A 27,176-nucleotide genomic window follows, 5' to 3' on the forward strand; every position below is an offset into this window, starting at 1 on the left:
GTGCTTTTATCTACTGCGCCACCTAGCCACCCCAGAACAATACCTTCTTAAGAACTAGCCAGGTGTGGTTACAATCTAATTAACCTTAAATAGGTACTTAGTTTCTCATTCTCATCCAATTCAAACAATACTAAATCAATCAGGTGGGGCCCCTGGGCATCTGCCAAATTCCATTATTTTATCGAAGTACATATGGGTCCTTTTCCCTTTTTTATGATCTCTTTGGGATACAGACCTAGTAGTGGTATTGCTGAATCAAAGGGTATGCAGTTTTATAGCCCTTTGGGCATAATTCCAAATTGCTCTCCAGAATGGTTGGATCAGTTCACAACTCCACCAAGAGTGCATTAGTGTTCCAATTTTCCCACATCTTCTCCAACATTTATAATTTCCTTTTTTTTTGTGTCATATTGGTCAACCTTTAATCAGCATTTTAAAAAGTAACTTCCCAGGGCCTGTTTTTTCCTATAGACCATCTAGACAGAAAAAGGCAATAGATATGAGTTTAGAAAAAAACCTGGCATAGCAGTATAATAAGTAATCAGAGACCTCAATTATCTGGACATCTATTAAGGGAAGGAAATAAGCATTTATGTAGCACCTACTTCAAGCCAAATACTGTGTTAAGCAGCTTTTTATGGATGCTATCTCATTTGATCCTCACAATCCTGGGAGGTAAAGTGCTGTTATTATCCTTATTTTATAGTTGATGAAACTGAGGCAAATAGATGTTAAGTGACTTGCCCAGGGTCATACAGCTAGTAAATGTCTGAGGCCTCTTTATGACTTGCAGACCCAACATTGCCTTCAGCTCTTCTGCCAAAAGCACAACTAATTATTCCTTGATTCATCTTAATAATTTCATTCTTCAAAAGGTTCTCAAATGTTCTCAAAAATGTAGTCTAGGTACTCTTCCGGGGGCTCAGAGATGCTTTCAGGAAGTCTACAAGGTCAAAATAATTTTCATAATTTTACTAAGGCATTTTAATTTATTATATGGTAAATATAAATAGATATAACTTATGTAAAAACTCTTTTGGGTACCCACAATAATTTTTAAGAGTGTAAAGGGGTCCTAAGATCAGAATGTTTGAGAACCACTAAGGTTGTACAACCAACAAGAGAAATTCTATTTAGATTTGTTCTTATTAACAGGAAGGGACTAATTGCTGGAGTGGAAATGATGGGAACCTTGTGGGGAAGAGATTATTCCCTTCAAAGAGTTTGTGATAGAAGAGAGGAAAGACAGAATGTAGTTGTTCTATCATACCCTTAGATTTCAGAAGAAAAGATTTTAAAGCACTCAGAGGAAGGATAGGTAAGATCTCTTGGGCTACAATTCTACAGAGAACTTTAGTCCAAGAGATAAGGGAAGATCTCAAGATTAAAATTCTAAAGACACAAAGACAATTTGAAAGAAGAGTAAAATGGGACATTGTTTGAAGAAACCAATGTAGATTCAACAGGAACTTATCAATCAACTTTTATTTTAAAAAGACATACATGAAAGATTAATAGAAATGCCCAGCTTCTTTTAAGACCTCAAAAGCACCACCTTTTGCAGAAGACATCGCCAGTTCTTCCCAGTTGCTAGTGCTATTTCCTCTAAGGTTAAGTTTTATCTAGTATGAACTTATTTTGTATTTACTGATTTATACATTTTGTGTCCCCTATTAGAATTCTCCTTCTCTTCCTCTTCTCCCTTTATGGTAGGGGGTATTTTTGCTTTATGCTTCATATCCCCATTGTTCAGCACAGTGCCTGGCACATAGTAGGCACTTAATAAATGCCTATTGATTTATTAATTGATTGACAGGGTACCATAAGAATAGTGTTGAGTGGTAAAACTCAGGATGAGTTGAAGTTAAAGACTAAGAAAGTTAGGACAACAAAAAGATTTCAAAAAAATGTTATATTAGGAGAAAAAGGTAATTATCAAAGAGAGAAAAAAGACTACTGCTCTCAGTGAATGGTTTGATGGTACCTGCAACAGAAAGAAGGCAGAATTTCTCAATTTTTATTTTATTTCTGTTTTCTCTGTCAAGGAGAAAGGCATTGAACTGGAAAGAATGGAACAAAAAATGGCTAATACTATTCTCAAGACTACCATGATCCAAGTGAATTCTAAAGAACTCATGATGAAAAATGCTATTTACCTCCAGAAAAATAACTGATGGAGGGGCAGCTAGGTGGCACAGTGGATAGAGTACCAGCCCTGGATTCAGAAGGACCTGAGTTCAAATCCGGCCTCAGACACTTGATACTTACTAGCTGTGTGACCCTGGGCAAGTCACTTAACCCCAATTGCCTCACCAAAACAAACAAACAAACAAAAAAACTGATGGAATCTGAATGCATATCAAAGCATACTATTTTTCATTTTATTTTTTCATGGTTTTTTTGTCTTTGTTTTCTTTCGCAACATGACATATGGAAATATGTTTTGTATGATTTTTTTAAAATTGTATTCCTTGTGCTTGGCACATAGTCTACTCTTTTTTTTTTTTTTTGTGGGGCAACGGGGGTTAAGTGACTTGCCCAGGGTCACACAGCTAGTAAGTATTAAGTGTCTGAGGCCGGATTTGAACTCAGGTACTCCTGAATCCAGGGCCGGTGCTTTATCCACTGCCCTACCTAGCCGCCCCTGTTTTGTATGATTGCACATGTATATAACCTATATCAAGTTGCTTACCATTTCTGGGAGGTGTAAGGCAGGGAGTGAAAAGGAAAATAATTTGGAACTCAAAATTAAAAAAAAAATTAGGGTTGCAAATTGTTTTTACATATACTCAGGAAAAAATAAAATATTCAGAAAAGATGATTAATAGTTGATATATGTTGTTGTTCATCCTTTTCAAAGAGGACCAATGACATCATGGGACGATATCTTGACTTGTATATGTTGGATTTAAGTAAGGCAGAGTGGTATGAAGTCATCAGCAGTCCAGCTGACAAAAGTCAAGATGACCTGGCTGTAGCCCAGGATACAATGGATGATCTTTGGCATCTTCAGTTCCTAACTGACCAAGTTCTAAGTTGTTATCTAAAATATGTAAGAAGAGAGTAAGAGTGCACCTAGTTGTTTTTGAGCTCATTATCAATGGGCCCAGATGAACTATATCCTTAGCTACTAAAAGATGTGACTGATTTGATTGCCAAGTCAATGTCTTCTTTTTTTTTTCTTTCCCAGGGTAATGAGGGTAGTGACTTGCCCAGTGTCAAGTGTCTGAGGCTGGATTTGAACTCAGGTCCGCCTGAATCCAGTTTGGTTTGTTTTTGTTTTAATTTTACTTATTTTTGTCTTATTAAAATTTTTTTCAAGTCAATATCAATAATATTTGAAAGGTCGTGGAAAATGAGAGATATGCTGTAAGACAGAAGAAGGGCAAATTTAATCCAAATTTTTATGAAACAAGAGGTTTGTGACTGATATTTCTATTTGTAAAGTATGTTAGGGTAGGGTCTACCCTATCTGTTAGGTAGAGAAGTATCCAAAAAAGTTGACAAGTCTCTTGAGTAAGGGACTGATGCCATCATATCAGATTGTTTAGGAAGCTGACCTATCTTTAGGCACTTCAGGCTTGGTCTATTATTTCACAATGTAAAGTCATTCTAATGTAATATTTTATTTATCCTAAATTTGGTTTATTAGTTTTTTCTCCACATGGAATTTATTTACTTCAAGTCTCTAAATATAGCTGCCTCATTTCTTAAAAAAATTCTCATGTCCTTCCCTACCTTACTTCATGGGGTGTTCAGGGACGACTAGAACCTCTGATGTGAGGGCTTGCCAAGCCTTTTCCAGGGCTGCTCATCTACCTTTGGTGTCCACTTGACTCACTCAACTCTCACTTGTGGCTCCGAGAAGCCATGACGTGCCCAGCAGTCACACTTATCCCTATAGAAGGGTTAAACTAGATTGAGGGTAAATGACAGGCCTCAAGCCCATTGATGAATTTGGGGAATGTCTACTCCAAGCATGTGAAGACTTTCCCCAGTGGAATGGATAGATGAGGACACATTTTTTTTCCAATGGTCATGAAGGTGGCTCATTCACTATATCTCGGGCCATCACCAGTCTTCTTGACCTTTGTCTTGTCACTTGATTTCTATGACCCAGGAAAAAAGAGGCTGATAACTTTGTGCAACTCTGCATCATTTAAATCCTATTCGTGAACAAATTATCACCCATGATGTCACTGGTCCTCTTCAAAAATGGACAAACAACAGTAATTGCTTAGTGGTGTCAAATGTTTATAGCTGTTCATGGATACTGATAAAGGTCCTTTATATTTTCCCTTGCTGTTTTAGTTTTTTTTTACTTATTAAATTTAGGAATAAGATTTAAGACCTAGAAAATATACTATTTTGGGTAGATAACTGTTCCTTTTCTTATGCAAACCAATTTAAAAATAATTTTCTACATCACATCTATTTATTTATTTACTGAGACTGATTTAGATATGAGCAGATTACATTGCCAAAAAATGTAGCTTGAGGCAATTTCCAAACAGAAACTTGGTCTAGAATACTAGTGTTTCTTTTCTTTTTTTTTTTTTTCTGGGGCAATGGGGGTTAAGTGACTTGCCCAGGGTCACACAGCTAGTAAGTGTCAAGTGTCTGGGGCTGGATTTGAACTCAGGTCCTCCTGAATCCAGGGCCAGTGCTTCATCCACTGGGCCACCTAGCTGCCCCCACTAGTGTTCCTTGAAGAAAAAAAAAGTACCATCTCCCATTGACAGTAATTCCATGTCACTAGTTTTTGTAAAAACAAAGAAACAACTTTCCCATCTTCCCCATGAAGGCCTCTTATGGGGCATAGCCAGGAGGTGCTTAGAATATATTGGAAGTTAATTTAGATAATTTGTCTTGTGAGTGAACTTGGGAGTCCAATGTTTTTTTCCTTATATCTGAAATTTTATTTCTTGCCTGATAATATATTAAAATGTGCAATATCTACCATTTATCATAGGTTGACCAGTGATGTCACATTTGGAACATTGTAAAGAAAGTTTGACAAAAACACTATCAATCAGGACTAAATGTTATATAAAGGTTCATTGGATCAATTTTATTAACTGAAACACTATGGGAAAGGGTGAAGATGTACTCGACTCCCCATTTTATTAGGCAGATGAAAATTATTAGATATAATTAGTATGCATAAGAAGGCTGTGTCTTGGCAGGATCATAGTACTGAGCATTCCTGGTACTGAAAGGTTAAAGCATTTAAAAAATGCTTTAAATTTAGCACTCCACAACTCAGGAGATATCCTTCTATACATTCAAAACAAAACAAAACAACAAACACTTCCAAATGCTCTGGGTTAGTGACTCTCCTTGACCATACAACAGGTACTTTAAAAACCTGTTTTCAATTCCCACCAGTGACCTTTCAATTAAATTTACCCATATTTATTAAAGCACAGTGTTCTGCACCAGGACAGTAATTGGAGATAAATTTAAATAGGAAATTTCAGCCCCAATGAAGCTTATAGCTCAGAAGTACAAGAACCCGACAGAAATCTCCATAATACACATTATTACACAAGTGCATTAGTGAAATGTAAAATAAAATGTTATGTAATTTTAAAAACATTGTTACAAATCTTCATGGAAGTGGTGAAATTTTAGTTGGACTTTAAAGGATAGATAAGTAATTCATCAAAAGAAGGGCCTCCCAAGGCCTTCCCCAAGGCATTTCAAAAGGTAGGACTAACTCAAAGTGTTCAGGGGATTTAGAGAAATCCATTTTACTTTAGAAATATATGTACAAGTACATACTTAGAAGATGAGACGGATTAATAAGAACAATGGCTACAGGGTAGGAAATTTATCTAGAATGTCCATGAACATTTGGAGATGTCTGAAAATTCAAACAGCTGCTTTTGTGAGTGAACACGGTGCAGTAAAATGTCTACATGTAGAACAGAATCATATATCATACTTCAAATGTATGCATGCAAAGTAGCAAAATAAGAAAAATAAGACTCAAACAATTACTGATCATTGAAATTGTTTATTCCAAATAACAGCTTTAGCAAAGAAACCACAGTCTAGAATAAAGTATTTGGTGGGTTTTGGGGGGGTGGCAAACTGCCACATTTTAAATAAAGGAAATAACACTTTTTACCAACGCCTCTCCACCCCCAACAAAGCATTAAAACATTGATTTATAATTCTAGTTTGAGAAACTATATTACAGTAACACTGAGAAAAGAACAAATGCACAACAAACTTTTTAATGTTATCACCATCATTTAAAAACTAGACGGGAAGCGTTTAGCAACTATTTGACCTTCCATATTTAGACAAAAAGAAACCACCACCCACAAAGCTTGCCTGCCCAACAGCCCCTTTTAGCCCCCCTTTAGAAGCAGGACACATTCCTCCTATTGTGGTCTAATAAAACTAGAAGTTACCATGTAATTACCATTGTTTCCCTCTAAGCTACTTTGTCATTCTTCTAAGACATACAACTAAAGATCTGATGCTTTTGCAGTTCGTTAAAATCCCCCCCCCCGTTTTAAAAGATTATTAATCAAGGTGATTATTTGACTAGATTATTCACTTTAGAGACGATTTTTCCATCTCCAGTTTCTCCCCTGCATTTCCGGTTGCTAGTCGCATCTCCACCAAGAGGTAAGGGAATACAGTACAACTCGTTCTTTTTAGCACAGGTCTGTGGTGGAGAGGGTGACAAGCCAAGGTTAAAAAGGTTTTATCCATGAAATGTCCCCATTAATACATATGAGTGAGTTGGTATGTAACTAAGTGATATAAATAGGTGGTAGGCTGGTTACACTACTCAGTAATACCTGCGTCTTTTAAGTGAAGAAATCACTCTGAATTATCACTTCCGCATGGGTATGCATAGGAGGCACACATGTGGGACAATTACAGTTTTCATACGTGTAAAGAATGATTTAAAACCAATCCTACAGTAAACCCCTGGGGTTCGAGTAAGTCAAGCTTTATGATCCCTTCAGATGTCACTTCCGATCAAGTTAACCCGAAGATAGTTCAAGTTTGGCCTGCTCCGCCGTCAGGTATATTCATTTCCTTCTGCGGCCAAGGGAGCAATACACATTGCCTTCTCAAAGCCTCATTCCGCATCCTTCCCGTCCCAAGGATGCGCAACTCTGGTGACAATTATAGGACTGGGATCCCCGGCTGGCCGCGAACAACAGCTCTCCCGGGCGGGGGGAGGAAGACCTCACTCTCACCCCCTTTCCCCTGGAACGGGGGAGTAAAGGATTCTTGCTTGCCCCGAGTCTTCTCCCCAGCGTAGCGAAGCCTCCCATGGCCGCTGAGGCGCTGGCGCGAAGGCTCGTTGCCCCCCCCCCCCCCCCAATCTCTCCCTCTTTCCTCCCTCCTTCCTTCAACCTGCTCCAGGCTTAGGCTCCTCCTCAGCCCGGCTCGGGGGAGCCCCACACAAACAAGCCGGGAGGCGGTGCAGCCGGGATGACTCTTCCGAAAAGGACTCCCCGCGCCTCCCCCCAAATCTCTCCACCTCTTGAGGGTGTTTCCCCTTCCGAGGAAGGGAAAGGGGTGTGTGTGTTTGGGGGGCGGGCGAGGAGGAACGGGGTGGGGGTTTGCAGACTCCGTGGGGGTCAGTGACGAGAAGGGGGTGGGGAGTTGTCAGCAGCGCCGAGGGGGGCGAGGACACCCGTGAGTGGAGGGGAGAGTGAGACACCCCCTTCTCGCCTCCACGCCAGCAGCCCCGAGGCCGAGAGCGAACGGCGGCGCTTCCCCCCTCCCCCTCTAATAAACCCCCCAACAACAACCTCCTTTTCCGACACGAGTGACGAGGCCGAGGCGCAGCCCACAGCCTCCCCCGCCCTGCTTTCTTTTCTCCTCCCCCAAACGCTTCTTCCCACAGCGCAGCCCAGTTTGTTGAGGAGGGCGTCCCGACAGCGACCCGAGCAGGGGCCCTGGGGGTAGCGGCGCAGAGAGGCGAGGGAAGCGATGTGCGCGCGGGGTGAAATGGCGGTTGGCTTCGGGGTGTGCGGCCTCAACCGCCGTTCTCCTCGTCCCCCATCCCCCCCATCTCCGTTTCTGCTCCCCCGCCTTCCTTCCCTCCCTCCTCCTTGAGCTCGGGCTGGGCGGGGGTGTCTCAGTTACACGCAGCTGGCAAGCGGCGGCGACGGCACAGGTGCGGGGCGGTGGCGCCCTTCACCCCTCGCTCGCTCCAGCCACACTCAACCCGCAGCCATTTTGGAGCAAGCAAAGACAAAGAGCGAACCACCGCCTGTCGCCGCCGCCGCCCCACACCAACTCCTCCACCCCGCCCCATCTCTTCTCCCTCCCCCGCCCGGCCCGGCTGCCGCGTTCCCGCTCGGACCCCTCCGCAGCCAAGCCCCAGGGCCGCCTTCGTCGCTTCCCCGGCATCAAGCAACCGCCGCCGCCAGCGGCAAAGCCTCTGCATCTGCCCCTCCCCCCCAGCCGCCACCATAGCCGAGGTCGTCGCCGCCTCCCTCCCCACCCACCCTCTACACTCTCCCCTCCCCCCCGCCCTTCGGTCTCCCGACTGCTTCCCCTCTCCACTCTTCAATAACGCTCGCAGCCATTTGCCGTCGCTTTTAAGCGCGCCGGGCAGCCAATCAGGACGGGCTGGAATCCCGGGACCGCGGTGACGCGCCGCCGTGGCGCGCTTGCGCGGCGCCCGCGGAGGAACCTCCCCGCCTCCCTCCTCCCCGGCGGCCCTCCTCCCCTCCCCGTCCCCGGCTCCCCTCCCCCTCCCCCCCCTCCCTTCCCCACACAGCCCTCCTCCTCACCCAGTCGCTATTAGCCAAAGCGGCGGAGTAAAAAAAGATGGCGGCGGGTTCGGATCTGCTGGATGAGGTTTTCTTCAACAGCGAGGTGGACGAGAAAGTGGTGAGCGACATGGTGGGCTCTCTGGAGTCCCAGCTGGCGGCCAGCACGGCCCATCACCACCATCACCCTCACAGGACGCCCGAGATCCGGGCCGGAGGCGCCGGGGGGCTGGGGAACCATGTTGTGAGCGGCAGCCCTGGAGGAGCCGGAGTAGTAGGAGCCGCCGCCGCCGCCGCCGCCGGTGCTAATGTCCAGACGGAGAGCAGCAAAATGGGACTGGCCCAGGAGATCACAAAAGCAGGTAGAGCGGCGGCGGCGGGGGGCGGCGGGGGCGGCGGGTCCCGGCCGGGGGAGAGGGAGAGAGAGACAGGGGAGCCAGGGCCGATCCCCCTCAGCCCTGCCGACCCCCCTCCCCAGAGGGGGGCCTGACACCCTCCCGGGGGCACCCGGCGTGAGGGGGCTGCCCGGGCCCCGGGGAGCCCTGAGCCCTCCGTGGGCGGGTGCACGGGGGAGAGGGAGGCAGAGGGGCAAGGGGTGGGGGGTCCAAGACCCCTCCCTGGCTACAGTGAGCGGACCCTGCTGGGGTAGAGGGAAGGAAAGGGGGATCCCCTTTCCCCAGGGTGGTCCAGCCATCCCAGGGGGCGGACAGGAATGGGGTCTGGAGGAGCTGACATCCCGAGTACAAGGGTCTGACACCTCAGGTGTGGGGGGTGTCAGTAACGGGGGGACGGAGAGAGCGCTCAGTTCCAAAGGGGTATCCCTCCAGAACTGATCTTTTGCTCCCTCGATTTTTCCCACTCCCCAATTTCTGTCTCCCGTTAATATCTTAACACGTCTTGGCTGAAGTAATGCCCCCAGACCTCCTCCCCCTTCCCCCCCCCCTCCTTTTTTTTTTTATTTTATTCTCTCCTCCTTCTTGTTGTTGTTGTTGTTGCAGGGGCCGGAGGAGTGCAAGGGGGTGTTATTAATCACAACACGACCAGGTCCCAGGGTTCAGCTCTGCTGGATGGAACCTCCTCATCCACCTCCACCAGCAGCAGCAGCACCAGCACTAGCAGCACCACAGCAGGATCCGAAGCTGCTGCTGCTGCTGCTCCAGGGGCTGCTGCCATCAGTCAGGGCAAATCGGTGGTCATCAGCAGCACCATGGCAACCGCCTTGTCCTCCAGAAACGGCAAAATCGGTACCACCACCACGGTGCAAACTTTGAATGGGAGTAACGTCGTGATGAACTCTCACCATTCAGGAAGTGCTGTTGCTTTTGCTGGGACTCCGGCTGCTGCTGCTGCTGCTGCTGCACCTGCTGTCACCCTAGTCAACAACGGACCAGGATCTGTGGTGTTGCCGCTGGGGAAGGGAAATGCTGTCAATGCTGTTTTGCCTTCAGCTTCTTCTAACACTGTCATCCAGACTTCTTCTTTCCTCAGCACTGCTGTGTCCTCCTCTTCCTCACCCACCGTTATCTCCTCTTCCAGCATTGGAAGTGCAGGACCTACCGTGGCACTAGTGAGGCCACCAATTCACACAGCAGGACCTGCTGCAGCTTCTGTTGCTGCAGCTACCCAGAATGGGAGCAATACTGTGATCAATTCAACTATCAGTGTGGGGAGTTTGCCTGCTACTGCTGCTGCTTCTGTAGCTACTGTGGGTTCTGGAGTTTCCCTTCAGGCATCCCTTGTGAACAGCCAACCTGGCTCCAGCATGCCAGCCACAGCCACCACACAGGTCATCAAATCAGAGTCCCCTAAAACTATAGTGCAGGCAGTGCCTCAACAGCAAACATTGACAACCAGTGGCCAGTCCACTACAGGGGGTAACATGATCATTGGGCAAACTATGCAAGGTGGTATCCCCAATCCTAGTGGGATACCACCTCCTCCTCCAGCTCCAGGGACCCCTACAGGGATGGCTAAAGGCACTGCCAATACAGTGGCACAAAGTCTGCCAAGGACTCCAACAGCTACTACAGGTGGTATCCGAGCAACGTTGACTCCTACAGTTTTAGCACCCCGTCTGCCTCAGCCACCTCAGAATCCTACAAATATTCAAAATTTTCAGCTACCCCCAGGTAAGAAAAGCATTGCAGTGTTTATTGTGATGAAAGGCAAATGATTCAGATAACTTGGCTTTAGTTGTAAGTCATAGGAAGTTCTTGTTCTCATTTAAAATGGTAAGGTCATTTACCTTTTTTAGCAGTTTCATGAGAAGTGTGTTATGTTGGTTCAGGTGACTGGGACATGCTAAGTAGACCTGCTTTACAGACTTTTCTACTGCTTAAATCTTTGTATTTGCATTTTAAGTCAGTGTTCAGACTTTTCTACCCATAACATGATGGTGTTCTGCTGATACATATTTCTATTTAATCTTCTTCATTGTATCTTTGAATTTAAAGTAATTTTGTGACTGTATGAATAAATCAAACATGCTGCTTAACCTCTGTCCCTGTGTGCCCCTGCTGCCATAGTAAGCAGCCTGCTTGCTCCACAGCAGCAGGTATGTCACAGGAGACAAATTACTTCACTATGCAAATGTACATTAAAATAATCTCAAATTTAATTTTTTTAAAAAAGTAGAGTTCTAGATGTATAACCTTATCCATTAGTAGTTTCTGCAGTCAGGTATAATGTGTCCTTACCTCACCATATATAATCTTTGTATTTGTCATTAACTGTTACGATTTCCCCAGATAGGGGACTATATGGACCTGGTTTCTAAAGGTAACAAAAAAGTAGAATGACACACCCCTTGTTTTTAGGACTGCTTAATTTTCTGAAAGCTTTTACGCCTTTCATGGTCTACTTTAAAAACTACTCAGATGTCAGAACTGTTTTTAAGTGAATATAAAAATGAGCCAACAAGGATCACATCATTCATAACTAACATTCTAATTTTCAATCTCTACTTTAAGTATTTCCCCAATATTCTTGGTATTCATAATATTTTTCATTGCAGTATTGTTACTACACAAAGAACACCTAATTAAATTTTACTATTACTACCTAATGAAATCAATGGTGTGCATATGCTATTCATTTCAGTGGGTCTTAGGGTAGTAAAAGTAATATATTATGAAACTACTATCCAGGACATTTATAGAATGATGTTTTAATTTTAGAAATGCTTTAATATTTGTAGTAGTTTTACCAGTGTCTGATTGTTAATTATACAGTATTATTTTGTGGTTCTTAAAGTCAGACAGAAAAATATTGTGAATAGTATATACCATTCTGATATTTTTTCAGAACATTTAGGTATACAAAAGGCCCTACCCAAAATATTTCCTGTTTTTGATTGTGCCCAGAGGTAGTATTTTCTAATCTAATATAAATAGTTATTTTATGAGTTGAAAATATTTCTTCTTAAAGCTAATTCCTTAGTATGTAGTACTTGTATGTGTAGTAGTAGTAAAATCACTCATGAAAATTTGGTACTTCACATGTCCCATAGTATTTTCTAAAAATAATGAGTGGCTGCTTCAAAACAATTTCTGTATCAATGAATCGAAAGGTTTCCCTGTCTAATCATTTAGAGGTTAAGAACCAATGATTTGTAAAACTTCAGACAGGGGTCTTTTTTTTAATAGGTGAAATCCTGGGGGTGGTTCTAAAGCCAGCAAAAGACCTTTCTTTTTCTTTTTCTTTCTTTGCATTTAGCTTAGGCTTAATTAAAAACCCCACAGAAAGGGTATTGACATTTTGTGCTGGTGATTACAATAGGCATTTGGGGGTATTCCAGAGTAATTAGCCTGAGTTTTTCTCCATACTCATCTAATAGCAAGTTATATATTTGTTTAATCTTAATCCATGGAACATAACATAATTTGTAAAGTTTGTCATAGGCTTTTATTATATACCCATTTTCCTAAAAGATTGCCACACAAAAAGCCTGCCTGTTTAAATACTTTCCCCCATATCAATAAGGGTCCTTCCCTGTGGTTTGTAGTTTAGTGCATTAATTAAAATTGATATTGTTATTGTTTGACCAAGAAAGTGCTTCAGATGACTGTAGGATATCTCTAGTATCTTGTGGAGAGGCTGTAGTCTTAAAGTAGTTGAATTGAAGTCCACTTGTAAAGAAATTCCTAGTTATCTTATTGGTCAGGATACAATTTACTCCTGAATATGTCACATTCCTCAAGTGAGATTTCTTTTAAAGGAAAAACTGGTTATACTTCGAAATAGCACTGATTATGACTACCTTATGGTTTTATCTATTCTAGACTTTTTTGGGGGGAAAATAGCCCTATATTCTGACAATATGGTATACTAGTTTTATTGATATTATTAAGTATTTGAATCAGTACCTTGGAAATATGGAACAAATTGGATCACTTTTAGTGAGAACTTCCTCTTTTATTCCTGTGAATGTGGTGCTATTGGGAAGGGAAAAGTGATTACAGGAGGGCATGCCCTTTTGTTATTCTTTTATTAATGGTTTTGAGAGAGATGTTTATGATTCAATTTAAACCTTAAACCAGATCTTTCTGGTGCAGATTTGACAGGTAGATAATGCTATTTGTTAAATCCTGGGAAAATGTGAATTTTTTATTCTTATATATTTTGCAATATTTCTAATATTTTGCGCAGAGAATAGCCTTAACTCTGACATATGAGTCACAAACACCCTGGGAGCTTGACTCCAAGGTAGCACACATTATTTTCCTGGTATTTATCTTAGTTATCTTAGGTATATTGTTATATATCTATCAAAATGTTCACATCACTTTTACAACTGTGTTGCCCACTATTAATTTTTTAGTAAAGTAATAGACTGCCACAGGTCCAGTATGAACTTTGTGAAGTTAACCTGTGTGTGTGTGTGTTTTCAAGGAAGTATTCTTTTTCTTCTAAAATAAGTTGTCCTAAGATCATTTCTGCAAATTTAGTCACAGGGTATAAATGGCATTTTCAAAAATGTGTAATAAATTAAAATTACACATTTTTGAAAATGCCATTTATACCCTGTGACTAAATTTGCAGAAATGATCCTTAAGAATGCTTATGAATTGGCATCATTTTTTCAAATTGAATTTTACGCTTTTTAATGTGAATTAATGATTTGTTTTGTAATGGTTTATTTAACTATATTACTAAGGTGGTAGTTAGCAATAGTCTGAAGATATTGATCGTCTGGGTACACTTGGCAAATAGGAAGTTGACACTTTTTATATTTTAGTGATACAGGTGTTATACTTTCAGATTTTAAGGGAACTTTGTAAAGTTTTGTGCAAGTGTCAGATAAACATCCATCTGTGGAAAATTTGAGTTTCCTGTTAAAAACTACATTCATTCTGTAGTCACATGTTAATGTAGTTAGAAACCATTAAAAGATAGTAATATAAGTGTTTAATATATAACTATGCAACAAATTCTTGCGCAGAATTCTTACCTTGCTGGTTAGGATTTTGTAAATTAGGTTCTTAAAGAGTAAAAATTCATATATGAATATCTGTAATACTTTAATTGTATTTGTTTTCTTGAAAAGCTGCCTTTTTACTTGTTGATGTGGGAATAACATGGAAAAAAACTTTAAAAACATGGTAACAAGAAATATAATTGTCCAAGTACACGGAAAAGTACGCTTTGATTCTAATGATTTTATAAAAATTTGTAATGGAAAGGAGATATTATGATTTTTATTTTTGTAAAGTTGAAAGTGCTAGGAAAATTAGCACATGCAGATATTATTTCTAAAATGACGACTTAAAAAGATTTAAAAAAAATTCTGTAATTTTATCTACTTGGCTTAGGTTTTCCTTTGTGTCATTCCATGTATACTACTTTAGCTGAGTTGGCTGCTCTGTTGCTTTAAAGGGCTTGCCAATAATAAATTCTCAGTCTAGGACTGAAATTTCCCAAATTTCTAAGTCACTAATTTGATAGGTTTTACCTCTCAACTTTTCTTCGACATTTGTTATTTCAAAATAAATGTTTCCAAGATTAGAGTATTCAAAAGTTCAGGTACCTTAAACTAAGAGTGGCTTCCATCCACGGTGGGTGGTCTCAACTCTCCCGCCTTCTACTCCCTTCATTCACAAAAAAGATCTTTGGAATCTATGTTCTGTGGATATCCTTTGATTTTTGTTAAGCACAGGCAGCCAAGGACCTTAAGGTTTCTTCATGTAAATTTTAGAGGGGCCCTTGGAATTCTAAGAGTTAACTTGGAGAGCAAGGGTCATTAGATTGTTTCCTGATTTGCTTTAGACTTGCCATGTAATCTTGGAAAAGTTGAAACATTACTTGATGCCTCAGTTTCTACAACTGTAAAATGGGGTTAATAGCTATTTTGTTAAGTGCTTTGAGACCCTTGGATGAAAGGTATTGCATATATGAAAAGTATTATTTGTTATTCATACTTCCATTCAATCCCATAAAATGTTTACTGCCTCAAAAAAAAAAAGCTTTTATAAAACTGCAACAGGTCCTTAGGAATAGTAAACTAATCCAGAACATAATATAATTTCTGGAGTGTTGTAGGATCTATTCTCTCACTTTCTTTAGTAGGCTGCTAAAATATTGGGGCACAAGCTTCCAGGTTACTGATATCTTGATTATAGAATTGTAGACTAGGAAGAGACTATGTGACATGCAAATATAAGTCTGTCTTCAGATATAATGAGTTGGTGGGTCTAATTTTAGGCCTAAGGCTTTAACCAAGTTTTTCCTCTTGATGCTAGGTAACAGTGAAATTTGAAAAGAAAAAAAGATACTTTTGGGGAGAAGGCACATGGACAGCACTGGACAGCTCTACTTAGCATAGAACACAAGTAGCTTCCCCAAGTATTCCTGGTCCAACTTGCCCTTCTCTTTGGGAGGAACTATATTGAAGGGTGAGCGGGGAGCACGTTCTTTGCTGTAGTATGTTCTTCACTTCTTTACTGACTTCTTATTGTTGTTATTATCTCATTGATTGGGAAAGGGGTATGGGGTTCATGAATACCTAGTTTGGTATTTTCTGGAATTGGGGAATCCATCATGTTTTGGCAACAATCAGCAATCATCACTTTGTTTCATCCCGAGGAGATTATTGTAGAAACAGCAGAGCATAGTGGAAAGAAAGATGGACTTGGGGGCAGGAGGAGACCTGGGTCTGAATCTTGCCTCTGACACTGTAGGTATGTGGGCAGGGGAAAGCCACTTAACCTCTCAGAACCTCAGTTTCTTCATTTGTAAAGTGGGGAAAATAGTACCTACCTCACAGGGTTGTTGTGAGGATCAGATGATTCTATGTATGTGAAGAATTTAAAACAACTTAAAGCATTTTATAATAGTCAGTATTTACAAATAGTAAATTATTGAAATGCATAAGGCCTTTGTTTCCTTGGTTTATAAGAGATTTAGATAAATTATAAGAAGAAACTTTTAAAAGAACTTCATATTTGCCAAGTGATGTATAAAAGTAAGTATACGTTTATTAGTTAGTCTTGTGACGGGTAACACTAAATTTGTCTTAAGGACAAATCTTTAAGGAAGCTGAGTGAGAAAATGTTACTCCTGTTTACAGAGAAACTGGAGTGCTAAGAAGTTAGTTAAACTTTTTATCCATAAGCAAGTAGTAAAGCAAGCCTGTGTTCATCTCATATCATGCTTAAAATTGCCTCACCATACCATTATGAAACTAGGATAGCAACTGAGTGTAGACAGTTGCTTATGTAAAGGCTATCAAAACATCAACCATTGAATATCCACCTGATAGCTGTGCTTTTGATTAGTACAACAGACCCAGTTCACACCTGTGGTCTAGAAATTAAAAGATCCAGATTCATCTTGTTCCTTATTCAGTAAAATAATTTTGTTTTTAAAAAACAAATTTGGGTTTCCTTGAAATCATATTAAAAGAAAAGGGATTCTTGGCAAATTCTATATAAACCATTTTGATATATAAATTTAATCTTTTTTCATATGAAGTAAAAAGTTGAATAAAACAAATGCTTTTATAAATAGTTATGTGAACTTATGGAAATGCAATTAATTGTTTTTAAAAATGTTGAAACTTCTGAAGTAGTGGTTTAAAGGGAGGCAGATAAAGTTGTGGGAGTGTGTGTATGTATGTTTGTAGGTTATTTTGGAGCTTTCTTAAAAGGATTACTTTTCTTCATTGGAATGATAACCAGGAGTCTTAGTGATTCTCTTTTCTCAGAGCTTAGGGCCTGGTTTCCTTGGAGAGTTAGAGTTTAGGGCTCTCACCTTTGAAACTTGCTTCTTGTGATAATATATTGGAAGTTGGCAGCCTTTCAAATATATAGAAATGATTTATTTAATCAGGCCTTTTATATTAGTAAAGTTGTTAAATTAATAAAAGAAAAGGGGACTCATGCAATTATGTTGTAATTCTTGAGTTACCTGTCAGGTATTTTTTTTTTAAACAGTATTGTTTGTAATATAAGGAACTTCAAGGTGTGTGTGTGTGCGCACGCGCGAGCGTGCGTGTGCAATAATCAACAAATAAGCATGCCTATATCAGTTATTTTAAAATCTTTTACTTAATAGTAATTAATCTTTAACTGCTATAAGGTAGATAAGATGTAGCAAAATTGAAATTTGAAATTAGGAACATTGTCTAATATTGTATATTTTTTGAATTAAAAATTTTAGTTTCTACATTTCCCTGATTCTGACTCTCAATGGCAATATGAAAATTGTCATCAAGTGACGAAGAAATTCTCATGACTAATGTCACTGGCATAGACTTTAGTTTTCATTTTTTCATTTGTTTTGTTTTGTGCTTTTTTGGGGGGAGGGAAACAGGGCAATGAGGGTTGCCCAAGGTCACACAGCTAGTAAGTACCAAGCGTCTGAGGCCGGATTTGAACTCAGGATCTCCTGAATCCAAGGCTGGTGCTTTATCCACTGCGCCATCTAGCTGCCCTGGCATAGACTTTAGTATCTTTCATAGTTGAATAATATCCAATTTCATTAAAACCATAACTGTCCCTGTGTTTGCATATTTTACTTCTTATGCTTGTAACTACTGTGTAGAACAAAAAACTTAAATTTATTGCAAGGATTGTAGACTTGAAATATGGTAAATTTTTTATGGAAAGATTGATGAGAGAAAAAATATCATTTGGTTTCCCTTCCCTTCCTATTCTTTATCCCCCATTTCAAAGCTGTGGTTTTGCTTTTCCATTTTGAGCTTTGATTTCTAATGGGAACTTTACATCTCTTATTCTTTCAATTTAGAAAAACATAGATGATAAGAAAAGTAGGTGGTGTTTCTTCTTTTGAAATCCAAACTGGTGGTAGCAGGGTTCTGACCTCAATGAGTCCTTTCTTTTGGTCTTGTTTTGCATGTACCAATAATTTCTCTTTCTCACTCTATAAAGTTATTCAATTTTAGTTACTGGGAAAGAAAGTACTGATATATTAGGCTTATATTAGGCTTCTTTTCTTTTGATATTTTGCTCTTACTAGTGCAAAAGAAAAAAACAAACAATACTGGATTATAAAATTTTAGAGTTGGAAGAAATCTTAGAGATCAACTTTTCCCAGCCACTTTGTTTTATGAATGAGGAAACTGAGGCCCAGATAAGGGAAAGTTACTTACTTATGATCTTATAGCTAGTAAAAAGCAGAGTTGTCACTAGATCTGAGTCCTGGTTCAGTTTTCACCATACTACTACCCTAAGTGAAAACCCAAACAGAACAATAAGTTGAAAGCACTAGAAAGGTTATTTATGGAGCTTAAAGAGAAAAAAAAAAAGGACTTGAAGCAAGGAAATCTGTGTTCTACTTCTGCCATTTACATGATGGTTTTGAGCAAATCATTAAACTCTTTTTGGCCTGTTTCTTCATCAGATGGAAGGAATCTGATGGCAATATTTGTTCTTCCTACCTCTCAGAGAGTTTTTGTGAGGATCAAATGAACTATTATGAAAAAACTTTGAAAAGTATAAAGTACTATGGAAATGTAAATTATTATTGTAATGTCATAGATACCATTCTAACCTAATTTAGCTAATTTGTCAGGTATTATTGTGTAATTGAAGTGGGAAATAGTTTTTTCCTAGAAATTTTACACCTCATACTTGAGTATTTACTACTTTTATATTCAGGAGGAATTTTAACATTTTGTTCAGCAGTTTATTATTCTTTGTTTTATATGTTATATAAGAATTCATTGCAGATAGATCCCTGAATGTTGATGAAGAATATCTAATAATGTCTTACATTTGTGTAGTTTTTTGCCACTGACAAATTGCTTTCACATATATTGTCTCATTTGATTCTGTAATAACTCTATGAGGTAGGATGGGTAGGCAGTATTTTATAGATAAGGAAACTGAGGCTCAGTAAATTATAGAGCTGAGATTTGAAGCCAGGTCTTCTGACATAAATCTAGTCCTCTTCCAGGATACCATGCTCTGGTATTTTGAAAGATTATTTTCAGATTATATGAAATGTTCTTCATATAAAAGTATGTTGACATTGAATAACCATTTTATTAGTCAAATTGTGTCATTATTCCAAAGTATTAGTCAAATTATGTAATTATTCTGTTACACTATATTATTAATTTGAAAATGATTTTATATCTCTTTCCCATTGACTTCCCTTAACCATTTACCTGTGTGGTGGGCAAAAATGGTACTATGGAGTTATAATTTCATGGTGCTGAATTTGGAGCCAGTGGCTCTGGGTTCAAATCATGGCTCCACCACTTCATGATGGAAGTTGGGCAAGTCATTTCAGTTCCCTGGGCTTTAGTTTCCTCATTGAAAATAAGGCAGCTCCTAGTCTATTATTCTGTGTTCCTAAATACATTAAATTTAGTAATGGTAAAACAGGTGCCAAGCTGGGAACTTGAATTTTTAAAAAATCGCAGGCAAAGAAATCAAAGTATGCATACTTGTATATCTACTCAAATAGGGACCATGCCCTTTATGAAGAAAAAGACACAGAATATAAGTTTTGAATGTGTTAAATGTTAGAATATTGTTAGTATTTATTAAAATATAAATGGTAGAGATTTGAATTTAGAACCTAGTATTCAGAACATATTTCAATTTAGTATTTTGATTTTTTTTTATGACAATGGTCATGAAGCAATGGCTTTGTGTTTTTTTTTGGGGGGGGCAATGAGGGTTAAGTGACTTGCCCAGGGTCACACAGGCTTTGTGTTTTTTTTAAAGTATATTTAGATCGTAGCAATTTGAAATTCCATAGAAATTGTTTATGAAGTTCTAATATGACTCAACTATGAAAATTGAAATCAGTTACAAGCAGGACTTTTGAACTTGATTTGAATACATAGTAGTGTGTATGTATAGTTTTTGATAGAACTTTGCTCTCTGGAAAATCTGACTTCAAATCCTGTCACAGACACTTGGCTGTATGACCCTAGGCAAGTCATTCAGCCACTCAGCCTCAGTTTCTTCACCTGTAAAAAAGGGGTAATAATATTACCTTGCCAGGTTTTTATGAGGACCAAAGGACATATAGTACAGGTAAAGTGCTTTGGAAACCTTAAAGCACCTTATAAAAGTTTGTTGTTGTCTGTCATCATCAACATACTAGCAATGTAGTCGTAGGTAAGTCATTTAGCCACTCAATCATCCCAAGGCAACTCTCTACAACTTTAAATTATAGATGAACTACCAATCTGTGTCGGTGGAGCAAATTTCTACTCTAGGGATTCCCTAGCAAATGAAATCATGTATCCGGTGAAGAAAAAGAATGATAGGTTTTTTTTTCAATCTTAATAGTATTTTATTTTTTTCCAGTTATATGTGAAGATTGTTTTCAACATTTGTTTTTATAACATTTTGATTCTTTTTTTTTTTTTTTTAGTGAGGCAACTGGGGTTAAGTGACTTGCCCAGAGTCACACAGCTAGTAAGTGTTAAGTGTCTGAGACCGGATTTGAACTCAGGTACTCCTGACTCCAGGGCCAGTGCTCTATCCACTGCGCCATCTAGCTGCCCCATTTTTATAACATTTTGAATTCCAAAATTTTCTCCCTCTCACTTTCCCTCCTCCCTCTCCAAGACAGAAAGAAATTTGATATAGGTTATATATGTACAGTCAATCTCATTAAACATTTCCGTATTAGTCATGTTGTGAAAGAAGAATTGGAACAAAAAGGAAAAATCTCAAAAAATAAACAAAACAAAAAAAGGTGGAAATAGTATGGTTCAATCTGCATTCAGATTCCACAGTTTTTTCTGGATGTGGAGAGCATTTTCCAAAGAATGATTGTTTTTAAGGGAATGTCTTTCAGTGATTCTTAGTAGACAGGGTTAAAATGACCATGGCGTCATAAATTAATAGGATCTTAGAGTTGGGAGGAGCCACAAAGGTCATCTAATCCATCGTGTATAGGAACCTAGCCCCTCTGAAACCTTCCTGATAAGTAGTCTTCTAGGTTCTTCCTGAAGACTTCTAAACTCTATGAGGCAGCGCATTCTGATTCTGGACAGGTCAGATTGTCAGGAAGAGTTTCCTCATATGGAGTTGAAATTTATTCCCATTGTTTGCCCCCTGGGACCAAGTAAACCAAGCCCAGTTTCTCTCCTTCATGACAATCTTTCAAACACTTGAAGTATCCATCATGTCTTTCTACTCCCAAAGTCTTTTCTTTCCTTAGGCCAAACATCTCAGTTCTTTCAACTGATCCATGTATAACATGATTTCAAGTTCTTTATTACCCTGGTCCATTCTTTCTGTGGTGTGAGCTTAATCAGTCAATCAATCACTTATTGAGTCCCTGCAATGTGCCAGGCACTGTTCTGGGTGCTGAGGATAAAAGTACAAAGAATTAAAAAATCCCTATTCACCCAGTCTGAACCCAGTATTCCACATGAATTCTGACCCCTGATTCTGGACATAACATGAAAAAACATCCTATAGTTGATTTGATTTTTGGGGGGCTACTTTGGCACATTGTTGACATTTTGTTTACATTGTAATATACCAAACTATTTTTTCTTAACATTTTTATTGATGTCTTTTGTTTTTAGATTGCATTTATTACTAACTTTCTCTCTGCTCCTGGACTCTTTTTTTTGGGGGAGGGGGTGAGGCAATGGGGGTTAAGTGACTTGCCCAGGGTCACACAGCTAGTGTGTTAAGTGTCTGAGGCTGGATTTGAACTCAGGTCTTCCTGACTCCAAGGCTGGTGCTTTACGAACTGTACCACCTAGCTGCTCCCAACCCATTTGTTTTAAAACAGTTTTTTTAATAGTATCTTATTTTGGGGGCATCTAGGTAGCACAGTGGATAAGGCACCGGCCCCGGATTCAGGAGGACCTGAGTTCAAATCCAGCCAAAGACACTTGACACTTACTAGCTGTGTGACCCTGGGCAAGTCACATAACCCCCATTGCCCTGCAAAAAAAAAATAGTATCTTATTTTTCTAATTACATGTAAAGACACTTTTTAACATTCATTTAAAAAAAAGATTGAGTTCAAAATTTTCTCCCTCCCTTCCACACCTCCTTTTTCCTTAAGATGGTAAAAGCAATTTAATATAGATTACATATGTTTATTCATTTAAAACATTTCCATATTAATTATGTTGTGAAACAAGAAGCAGACCAAAAGAAAAAAAAACACAAAAAAAGTGAAAATAGTATGCTTCAATCAGCATTCATACTGTTACTTCTTTTTCTGGATGTAGATAGCATTTTCCATCATGAGTTTTTGGAATTGTCTTGGATCATTGTTTTGCTGAGAATAGTTGTCATTCATGGTTGATCATGGTACAGTATTGCTGTTACTATGTACAATGTTCTCCTGGTTCTGCTCACTTAACAAAGATTAAAAAAGAAAAAGTTCAACAAAACCAATGAACACATCAACGATCTCTGACAGTATATGTAACATTCTGTAAACCATATTCTCCATTCCGTGGGATGAAGGGAGGGAGGTGATTTTTTTTCAGCTCTTCTCAGGGGCCAAATGATGCTTATAATTATACAATATTTAGTTTTGTTTTATTCTTCTCTTTTATTTTACATTGTAATAGCTTTTTTAAATTATGAAAGTATTTTATTATTTTACAGTTACATGTAGAGATAATTTTCAACATTTGTTTTTATAAGATTTCTAGTTTCAAATTTTTTTCCCTCTCCCCCCCTCCCCAAGACAGCAAGTAATCTGATATAGGTTATATATGTACAATAACATTAAACGTATTTCTGCATTAGTCATGTTATAAGAGAAGAATCAGAGCAAAAAGGAAAAACCTCAAAAAAGAAAAACAACAGCACCCAAAACAAAAGAAATAGTAGTTCAGTCTGCATCCATAGTCCACAGTTCTTTTTTTTTTCTTTTCTGGATTTGGAGAGCCTTTTCTATCATGAATCCTTTGGAACTATCTTATACCATTGTATTGCTGAGAAGAATCACTTCTATCAGAGTTGATCAACACATAATGTTGATGATACTGTGTACAATGTTCTCCTGGTTCTGCTCATCTCACTCAGCATCAGTTCATGCAAGTCCTTCCAAGTTTCTCTGAAATCTGCCTGCTCATCGTTTCTTAGAGCACAATAGGATTCCATTTACATTGTAATAGTTTTGCATATTATTTACTTGGCTTTGTTTCATTACTCTGCATCAGTTCATATGTCATTCCATCTCTAAATTCTCTATATTTATCATTTCTTACAGTGCGGTAATAATACATTACCTTCATATACCAGTTTGATTAGCCATTCCCCAGTCGATGGTTACCTACTTTGTTTGCAATTCTTTGCTACTACAAAAAGTTCCGAAGTAAATATTTTGGTAAACATGGGATCTTTTTTTCCCCGAGTTTGACTTCTTTGGGATTATATGTTTAGCGTGGGATCTCTGGGTGAAAGGATAATTTTAGTTGCCTTTTAAAAAAGCATAATTCTACATTGCTTTCTTTTGGGATGGTTTAACCATTTAACAGTTACATCAACAGCTCTTGTCTTCCTACAATCCCTCCAACATTTACCATTTCTTTCTTTTGTCATTGTCATTGTCTTTTTTGCCCATTTGTTCACCTAGTTCTTTTTTTTTTTTTACACAAACTTTTTTAGCCACACATCTCTCATTTTCTACTTGTGTACTTGATTTTTCTAATCCTTCCTTCATTAATTGTATTTTCATTAAAAATTATATTTTGACTTTCATTTATTGATGAAAAGAAAATCACAGAATTTCAGATTTGGAAGAAACCTCAGGGACCCTTTAAGAGTTCTGAGAAAGGATCCCTTCTACAATGTGCCTGAGAAGTAGTTATCTTACCTTTACTTAAAATACTTCAGGTGAAGCTAACCCTACTATCTATCTCCTAAGACATACCATTTCACTTTTTGATGGTTATCTGATTGTCATATGGTGTGAACACGAGTTTTTTTTCTCTCCCCATACTCTAGTTAAGAAGTTAGGAACTGATTTAAAGGCCTGTGACTGTTTATCTTGGAGTATAGGCGATTTTGAGTAAGTGTGTATGTGTGTGTGTGTATATATATGTATGTGTACATATGTGTGTGTATAGTCAGGGCTTGATTGGTGCTTTTGAATATCTGAATTATTGTCTTCTGTAAGAAGGATTAAATTTATTTGTTTGGCTCAAGAACAGAACTTGGATAAGTGGGTAGAAGTTATAGGAAAGCATATTTTGGTTCAATATAAGGAAAATCTTCCCCATAATTAGAGATTTCTAAAAGTGGAATGGATTCCCTTGGAAGGGCATGAGTTCCTCACCACTGGAGGTCTTCAGACACTGTAGATGACTGCTGTGGGAATGTTGAAGAGGAAGTTTATTCTTCAGGTAGTGGTTAGACTACCTAATAATAACTCACGTTTCATAATACTTTACATTTTACAAAGTACTTCCGTAATACCAGTCCTTTGAAGTTATAGATCAAAGGATCGTAGATTTAGAGCTATATAGGGGACCTTGGAAGCATTTGGACCAACCCAAATGAAGAAACCTAGGTACAGGGAGTGAAGTGACTTGCCTAAGGTCACACAGGTATAATTGTCAGGTTATATAATAATTATTTGTATTATATGTCAAGTTATATAATAATTTGTCTAGGTTTAAACCTAGGTCCTCTTGAGTCCACAGTAAGGTATAAGTAGCAGAAGTATTAGCGTTCTTACTTTATGGATGAGAAATAGGTTCCTTGGGGGTAAATGACTTGCCCAGTTGAGTGGTCAAGTCCTTTGGACACAGGTCTCTTGGATCTACTTTCTACACTCCAATGCCCTTGGTATACTTTAGTGTTTTTTTTTTTTTTTTAGTGAGGCAATTGGGGTTAAGTGACTTGCCCAGGGTCACACAGCTAGTAAGTGTTAAGTGTCTGAGGCCGGATTTGAACCCAGGTACTCCTGACTCCAGGGCCGGTGCTCTATCCACTGCGCCACCTAGCTGCCCCATACTTTAGTGTTTTTACTAACGGTTTCTCAGCAAATTTTTACTGGTGTATAAAATATTGCTATCCAAATTCTTATTTCTTAAAACCAATTAACTTAAACTGACTCCTTTCTTTTTTCCTCTAACTCTGCTCTTCTTACATCCTGCTTTTTCCTCCTTCTCTTATCCCTGTTTCAAGTCCTTGTCCTTTTAGCTGCTGAGAGCCTCCCCCCACCATGCTGAGGGTAAAGCAGTATTCATTAGAGAATTGGACTTAGCCTCTCTCTGCCTCAATTTTCTCAATTGTAAAATACAGATAATAATGGCATCTACATGACAGGGCTGTTGTGAGGATCAAATGACATAATATTTGTAAAAGTGCATAGTATAGTTCCTGGCACATAGTAGGCTCTATATGAATGCTTATTCCCTTTGTATTGGGAAACACTGAACTATAAGGTCTCTTTCCACTCTAAAATTCACATGGGGTAGTACAGAGGTGCCAAACTTGCTGGCCACAAAGCCATAAAACTCCTAATTGTGGCTAGAACCAGATTAAAATGTAAATTAAAAATATACAACATAAATAATGTTATGTTGTGGTTTTCTAATTCAATACATGGTCCAGGGATCATTTCTGTTTGAGTTTGATGCCACTGGCATAGTGGATAAGGGTATAAGACTTGTATTTAGGGCATCCTGGGTTTAATACTACCTCAGATATTACTTGTGCAATCCTGAGCGATTCATTTAACTTCTCTAAACCTCAATTTGTTAATTTTTTTTTTTAGGTAATTGGGGTTAAGTGACTTGCCTAGGGTCACACAGCTAGTAAGTGTCAAATATCTGAGGCCGAATTTGAACTCAGGTCCTCCTGACTCCAGGGCTGGTGCTCTATCCACTGTGCTACCTAGCTGTCCCTAATTTGTTCATTTGTTAAATTGGGATAATAATAACACCTAACTCATAGGGTTATTGTGAGGGTTAAATAAGATAAATGTATATAGTACTTTGTAGGCCTTATACCTCTATAAACCTTTACCTAAGTGTAACTTGTTATTGCCTACAATAGATCAAATTATTTTCCTGGAGAACATACACAATTTTTATTTAATTCAGTTTCCCATTGAAGACAGCTTCTTTGAACAGAAAAGAAGTCCTTTTCGTAATTTTTATTGTTTTCATGTGTAAGTCATGCCCCGTGCTAAAAATGTAGAAATATAAGACATAGTTCTTACCCTTAGTGAACTTGCATTTTGTTGTAGCATTTGGGAATGTAAGTAGAAAAGGTATACAAACATAACTCTTCAAGATAAGTGCCAATAAGTGCAGATAACACAGTTAATAGTAGTTCAGAGGAAAGAGAGACCATTGTGGACTGGAAATGGTTCCTTGATGAGGTGAGATTTGAACAATAGCTGAAGGATGAGTAGGAATTAGTGGGGGTTGAGGTAATCTGAAAGCAGGGGAAGGGAGAGTAAGTTTGGTTGGAGCAGAGGGCTTGTGTGATAGATAGTTGGTATGTAAGGTAATTAATTATTAGTTATTCTTTTCATTAATTCATACACTATATTATGGCTATCCTTAACTTTAGTCAGAGTTTTTCTTTATGTTATTTTTGATTACATAAAAAGTAGTTTTCAACTTTTTGGTATCATTTGGTTATGTTTTGTGATGGTAAAGGGGGCATAATTAAGTATATTTAATAAAAGAAAACATAATATGATGTAAAGATGCTAACATGTGTATGTGTGTATATATATATATATATATAAATTATCATTAAGGCAGATGTTGTGGTATAGTGGGAAGAACACTTGCTTGGAAGGTTGGGTCCCTGGTTTTTAGTCCATTATCCATCTGTATGACCCATAAACTTTGCTGGGTCTCAGTTTCTTTATCTCCTGAAGGACTGGGTTATAGATATGTTATCCTGTCTAGTTCTAAAAATTCTATTAACTGAGGAATAATAATTATATGATGAGATAATGATGACATAAAATAAGATTGTCTATTTTCTTCTT

General features: G+C 38.8%; 1 protein-coding gene across 1 annotated transcript in view; it reads left to right on the plus strand.

Moving 5' to 3' along the window:
* The first annotated feature begins 8,796 nt into the window (after nt 1-8,796).
* TAF4 (TATA-box binding protein associated factor 4) overlaps nt 8,797-27,176 on the plus strand; it is a 158,752-nt gene continuing 140,372 nt past the window's right edge. The window contains exons 1-2 of the mRNA XM_043980110.1: nt 8,797-9,118; nt 9,755-10,885. Of these exons, the coding sequence (XP_043836045.1) occupies nt 8,815-9,118; nt 9,755-10,885 (1,435 nt within the window). The 5' untranslated portion in view covers nt 8,797-8,814. The remainder of the gene's footprint in view (nt 9,119-9,754; nt 10,886-27,176) is intronic.

Source organism: Dromiciops gliroides, chromosome 2 (genome assembly GCF_019393635.1).
Source record: "Dromiciops gliroides isolate mDroGli1 chromosome 2, mDroGli1.pri, whole genome shotgun sequence".
NCBI classification, from domain to species: Eukaryota; Metazoa; Chordata; class Mammalia; order Microbiotheria; family Microbiotheriidae; genus Dromiciops; species Dromiciops gliroides.